Raw genomic sequence first — 6,363 nt, forward strand, 5'->3', positions numbered from 1 at the left:
CTTTTCCATCAAAATCATCCTGGGTGTCAGGTAAACACAGTCTAAAGCGTGATTTACTGAGCATCTCAGTCTGCCTGATTAGACATTAGATTTGAATTTTGGTAGGTGAGGATGATGGCAGGTCCAACTTCAAACTGGGTGATATCACCGTTAGTATTTTCCAAACMCTAGGTCCTGCATCAATGTTAGTTTTGTCAGGTGTGAACGGCAATGGAATCCTGGGGTAGCTGACTTTAAAATGAGATAAAACAAACACTGTGTTCTTCAAATTGAAAATTTTTGTAAGRACAAGTATGACAGTAAGTCTGGATGGCACTGGACTGATGAAAAATAATACATCCTGCCCCACTTTGTAATAATTTTTATCAGCTTTTACCACTGGAAAGAACAACAGACAAAGTAAGAAAAGCTCAAGGCTAGCATATATTTTTTTTTAATTTATTTATTTTAATTACCATGGAAAAGTTCCAGGAAAAGTATAACTTACCAAGGAGCACATGGTATCTCAAACAATAATGCCTCATTCTCCACCCTGCTGACAAGGTTTTCTCAAACTGCAGAATTTTAAGTACTGCCCAAAGCAGCACCCAYCTTATTATTTTTCATTAAGAAATTACTTCAAATTGTAAATGACCACCATTCATTAAAATATATTTTTCTTCAGCTTAAGTACATTTCTGAATGATGTCAAGTGAGGCAGTAAGGAACTGTTAACTGCTGAAAAAATATAAATAGAAAATAAAAGCAATTTAAGAATCTTCTTCCATAAGCACATCCTCTTGTAGCTTCTGCACCATTTTGTCCTCCAGCTGTTTCGGTGTGCCTTCRAAAAATAAAAAATAAAAAAATTCAACATGTTTCTCTAAACCCAAATAACTGTTTTTCTTCAAACAATGTATATGTCTATTCTAGGTGAAACAGCCTAAATATATTGCTTGAATATGTTTATGAGCAAACCCATCAAACTCAAAGGTATTTACTGCTAACCTTCATCACCTTCTAATACTACTGAAGAACTGTCTTAGCAGAAAAGCTGATGCTTTTATATGCAAAATCCAAAATGCAGTCAAACGTGTATTGGTTAACAAACACACAGCTCATRGAGCACCAGATACTGAGTGCAATTTAAAACACTCAAAAAAAGGAAGAAAAAGGATGAATGCARGACTAGATAAATAAAAAGGTATGTTTGATTCAGAACAGAAACACTGCTTAAGATTTAGTGGCAAGAACTATTCTCCACATTCAACAGACATATTAACTGTAAGACAAATGTACAGGATTACTGATCTGTAGCATGAGTCATTCATCCTGAAACTCTGTAGGCAAACCAGTAAAGCAAGTACTYACGTGCATGGGGAGCACGAAGAAGGTGGATATTCTGTTTGACTTCTTTGATGTCTTCTGCCTTCTGCAACTCTTTGCTCTTCTTTAATCTGGAAAAGGGGAAAATTAGATTTTATTACCTTCAAAGAGATGCATCCTTTCATTTTAATGCATGGTATCTCTCGCTAAAGGAATATTTAGGCTGTAAATAACTATGATTATGAGGAAATAAAAGTAAAGTCTTTGAAAACCAATTCAAGAAAATACTGGATACAAAACCACCCAAAAATGCAGCAGTGTACCAACTCCTATTAGAAATTTCTTTAAATTTAAAACTACTACATTACTATTATACTCAAGTGTCCAAAAGCTACATTTCTTGGAGAGCCAGTAAGACAGAGTAGAGCTCACCAAAACCATATTCCCCCCATCACCGGGGTGACTGTGTATATACRAACCAAATAACCCTTTAAAACTTGATCATCCCATGTCTGGCAAGGCTGTCTAACACAGAGGTGCAAGGGCTCCCATCACACAAGTAACTCTCACCTGTTCATAATAAATGTGGCTTGGCGTTTTTGCTTTATCTCCTCCACTCTCTTCATTGCATCCACTGAAATAAAGCAGAAGTTGTTTTAAATGTGCTCAAATCCCTACAGCAGAAAATCCATGCTAYTTTTGCAAAGCAACTCTACCAGTACTCTGTAATATCTAAATACCAGAGAAAACTCCTGCACKGAATAGAGGAGGCTATTCCTTCTTCAAAGAGCAGGATGAGGGTATATTCTGTGTAGYAACTGCAATTACTTGCATTTTACAACTTATTTATGCTTTCACTTTTGTGCCCACACAAAATTTCTATAGTTAACCATCACTACAAAATACTACTTGAAAACAGATTCAAGTTACACCTTCTTTGTGGCACTCACAATAAAAGCAGTTCTCCCATTTTACAGCAATTGATTCTATGAAACAAACTGAACAATCAGAAACATAGAAACAACTGCATCAKTGCAAAAGGTTTACACTGGAAGCCTCTTAAAAAGCTGGAAAAACACTTTTTTGGTTTTGAAGGGGTTTGGAGACAGTAATTGATAACAAAGGACTTCTGGTCCTCATTTTCTAACCAGTTTCTGAAAAAAAAATGAACAAGTGAAACCCCACTCCTGTTCACATCTCAAACCTCCTCCACAGACTAAGAATTTAGTCATGATTCCAGTAATTTCAAACACAATCACTACAAGATGTCATTTTGAAAACACATTCACAATAAGTAAAAAAAAAATCATCTATTGGTTTGTTCCTGTAATGACTCACCAGTCTTGTTCCACAACTCTCTCTGGTATTTCACTGGCTCATTCCTACGTTTTTCAAATTCAAATGAATTATCCTGTACAAAGAAAATGTAAACATAAACTATATACAGAAGTATATTTACATCAATACATTCTTACTCTAGCACTCACTCATATAACTTCCTATTTTATGGGATTTTTCCCACCTTTCAGAAGCTCAGTTCCTAGACTTAAACAACCATTAGAGATAACTACCACAAGGAAATCAAGTGGAGTGTTTGACCTCAAAGTGCCAGGAGCCACAGTGATTTGCCTGAAGGGAATTATTTATCACAACACCTCCCTCACCTATTTTCTATTTAGCAAGACTACAGGAACAGAGAAAACCCAAGTGGAATAGGAAATACAGAGTAGAATAGGAAATACAGAGTAGATTAGACAGGTGGAAGGTGAAATTGAAAACCTGTAGAGCTGAAAGCATTTATTGCAGGACAAGAAAGTTCTAGTCAACAGCTTGTAATTCTGAAATAGTTAAAAGACCAGCCACTATCATTTTAAGAATACTGAAACAGTATAATTTGGAATGGTAAAGTATTTCAATTGATGACACTGTGGCATTTGGGGCAGCTGCCATCCCCCAACCATGTCCCCTCATTCCCAAGAGCTGAAGATAAAAACAGTTTCCTGATCTTTTTTTTTGCCAGGCACACTTAGCTTTACATCACTTTCATCTGAGGACTTCTCTGTGCCCAGAAGCTGGTTTTTATTGAGGTAAAGCTAAGCTACAGATGACTAAGTTCATATATTTGTTTTATTCTTAAAATACATTTTGTATCTCAAAATTAAAACATACTATCACCTATTTAGACATGTATAAAGGAATTTTAAATTCAGTTATTTTAAAAAAAGGCAATTCAACACAGCCAGAAACAACTCGAAAGCAATAAACACAATTACTCAARATGCTAATTAATCATGGCTTTTAAGAATCACATTAAAAAGTAAAACCACATTCTTTCCCTTGAAAGATCCACAGAAGGCAGTAAATCACTGTGTCAAAACACTTACTAAATTTTTAATATTCTGTAAAAAAATAGGTAATTAAGTCACAGTAATTCTTGAATTATTTAAGGACTGTCCTACCAAATGTGAATGTTTAATACTTTTACCACTGATGCAACTTTGTTTTGAAATTCTATTTAAGGTCTCATGCTGTTTTTCAAACTTTCCTATCAATGCAAAAACTTTTCCTACTATTGTAAGCTTTAAAGACTCTTCACATGTAATATTTTAGGGGTTTATACAGAGAGACTTCCCCCAGTAACTTTATTTGACTGTGCAGAAACACAATTACCAATTGTATATGTGCAGAGAGCAGAAGATTTATTGGTGGGAAAAAAATGCCTTGGACTTGGGAGCCACCACGTGTTACCAACACAGACACCTGATCCTGTGGCTTCCATCCTCAACTGGGAAGACACAGGTGTTAATCAAGCTGAATGAGTAACTCACTCTGAAACAACTCTCACATTCTCCTTCACAACCCCTCTTTTCTGGAGCTCATCTAATTAAATGACAATGCTGTAGGCCACCTAACCCAGTCTGTCTCCCATGGGAAGAGCCATTTTAGTGTGCTAATGTAAAGAGTGAACCATTTTAGCTTCTTACCATTGTCAGTTCTTTGCCAGCTGCTTTACGGAATGCTTTAGTCCATCTCATCTTTCTGGGGTTTCGCTTCTTTTTAAAGTTTCTGTGGCATTTTGATTTGCAGAATCTAAATATCTTAAAGGGGGATGATAAAAAAGAAAAACCTTAAGTCGCATCATGCTATTCGTGCCCCACCACAAGTGTGATAGCAAATATTGAGGTTACTCCAACAATATTGCTCATTAGCAATTATATTGAAATTATATTCATCATTCAAATACTAATTTTTTATAGAGAAYGCAGCTATTAAAAATAATTTCAAGSAMTATTATTGTTTTTTCATTATAAAGTCATTTGCACAGCTGCCAGGGACAAGCACAACTATTTACAATTAAGCTGATTATAAATAAAATATACCTGAGTTGTGAGAATTGTCATCTGCAAAAATAACCATAAAACCAAACCTGCAGTATGAATAAACGATTTTCYATAGCTGCCACCACTTTTTAGATAYRGTACCATCCTGAGAACAGCAAAAAATCCTCACACSTCTCATACTGAATGCAATACACAAATAAAAACATCTCTTTTCAGGGATGTAGCCTTAAGCCCCACAGATTACCCTGCAGGGTTAAGCACATTAGTAAATTCCTGGACTGAATTTACTGAAAGCTGTTAAAGTGTATGCCAAAACGTTTCAATTGCCCTTTCTCTCTTTTCCCTATTTTTCTACACATTCTACAGAAAGCTAGATGCTTCACTTAAAAATGGTCAGAATTACGTGTTATTCATGACCTTTTGGAAACCCTGGTTTTCTACAGCCGTATTCTCCTTCCCATCTGATAGTCAATTCTAAAGAAAATTAATAGAATACATGGAACTTTTAATTAAGGAAATCATCTTCCAATTTTTTTTTTCTTTCACACTCTTCTACCACGTCTTCTCATCTCAGCTCAGGCACACCTGCCATTGCATTTTGCTTTTTCCCGGATTATCTGCTCACAGCTAACCTGCAGCTGCACTATCTCGTCTGAAAGCACRCACCTTGCGGCCGCTGTGAGCACACAGAGCCGTGTCAGTGCACATCCACCCCRAGCCCCCGGAGCTGTGACTCATGCGAGCAGCACGGCCAGCCCGAGATCTGTTCTGACGTGCGGGCACGGGGAGGAAGCGATTAGCGCAAGCTTCACTTCACACTGGGGTCTGCAACGCCCCGCAGCAACGAGACGGAGCGCGGCAGGGGCTGGAAAACTACACCCAACATTCTGTGTACAACCTGTCAGCACAGCGCAGAGCCCCTGGTGCCATGCGCGCCCTGTTGTGACAGCCTCAGCCGGGTGAGTCACATCACATCCCGCAGCCACAACTTGTCGCCGAGCCCCCCGAGGGACACGCGGACCATCAGCGCCCGCCTGCGGCCAGCACTGCTGAGAGCCGTGAGTACACCCGCTGCCACCTGAAGCCAAAACCGGRAAATTAAAGGATGAGGATTCTGTGCTGCTCTGCGAAGTGTATAACTTCTTACTAAAAACTGAAAACAAATAATTCAGCCTCCTACTCTTGCCAACAGCCACAGCAGCTGCCAAATCACTCCATCACTCCAAGTATATTTAAATATCACTAAGAYATGAATTTCGCAGATTCACAGAATAGTCTAAGTTGGAACGAACCCACGAGGATTACTGAGTCCARCTCTTAAGCAAATGGCTAGMASAGGGATCGAACCTACACCCTCGGTRYTCTCAGCACCGTGCTCTGACCARCTGCGCCCATGTCAGGCTCCCGTCCGCCCACACACCCGGGCGGTGCGTGCGGACCCGGCCCGGGACAGGAGCTCGGGCTGTGCGCTCCCCGCGTGAGGCGCGGCCGCTGACAGCAAACCCCCGCRGGGACCGCCGGCACAGGCCGGGCCGGCACGGGGAGCGGCCGTGAGCGCCGCGGGGAGAGCGGTGCCGGTGGGGCGGTACCTTACAGTCGTTGCGCACGAACATGACGCCGTGGCCCGGGTAGATGGGCCCCGAGCAGAAGTAGCACTTCTCGATGCGCATGGCGGCGGCGGCGGCGCGGGCGGAAGCGCGGCCCAGCTGACCGGAGG

The 6,363-nt window shown here is 40.1% G+C and overlaps 1 protein-coding gene across 1 annotated transcript; it reads right to left on the minus strand.

Annotated features, from left to right (window-relative positions):
• Positions 1-447: 447 nt before the first annotated feature.
• RSL24D1 (ribosomal L24 domain containing 1) lies at positions 448-6,357 on the minus strand. Its single transcript, XM_057372083.1, has 6 exons — positions 6,236-6,357; positions 4,290-4,403; positions 2,644-2,716; positions 1,876-1,939; positions 1,351-1,436; positions 448-823 (listed from the first exon to the last, which is right to left on the minus strand). The coding sequence occupies exons 1-6, from the start codon at positions 6,314-6,316 to the stop codon at positions 750-752; spliced, it is 492 nt and encodes a 163-aa protein (XP_057228066.1). The 5' UTR covers positions 6,317-6,357; the 3' UTR covers positions 448-749.
• Between the last annotated feature and the right edge of the window lie 6 nt (positions 6,358-6,363).

Source organism: Malurus melanocephalus, unplaced genomic scaffold, assembly GCF_030028575.1.
Source record: "Malurus melanocephalus ecotype Western Australia unplaced genomic scaffold, MMel_1.1 scaffold_163, whole genome shotgun sequence".
Classification (NCBI taxonomy): Eukaryota; Metazoa; Chordata; class Aves; order Passeriformes; family Maluridae; genus Malurus; species Malurus melanocephalus.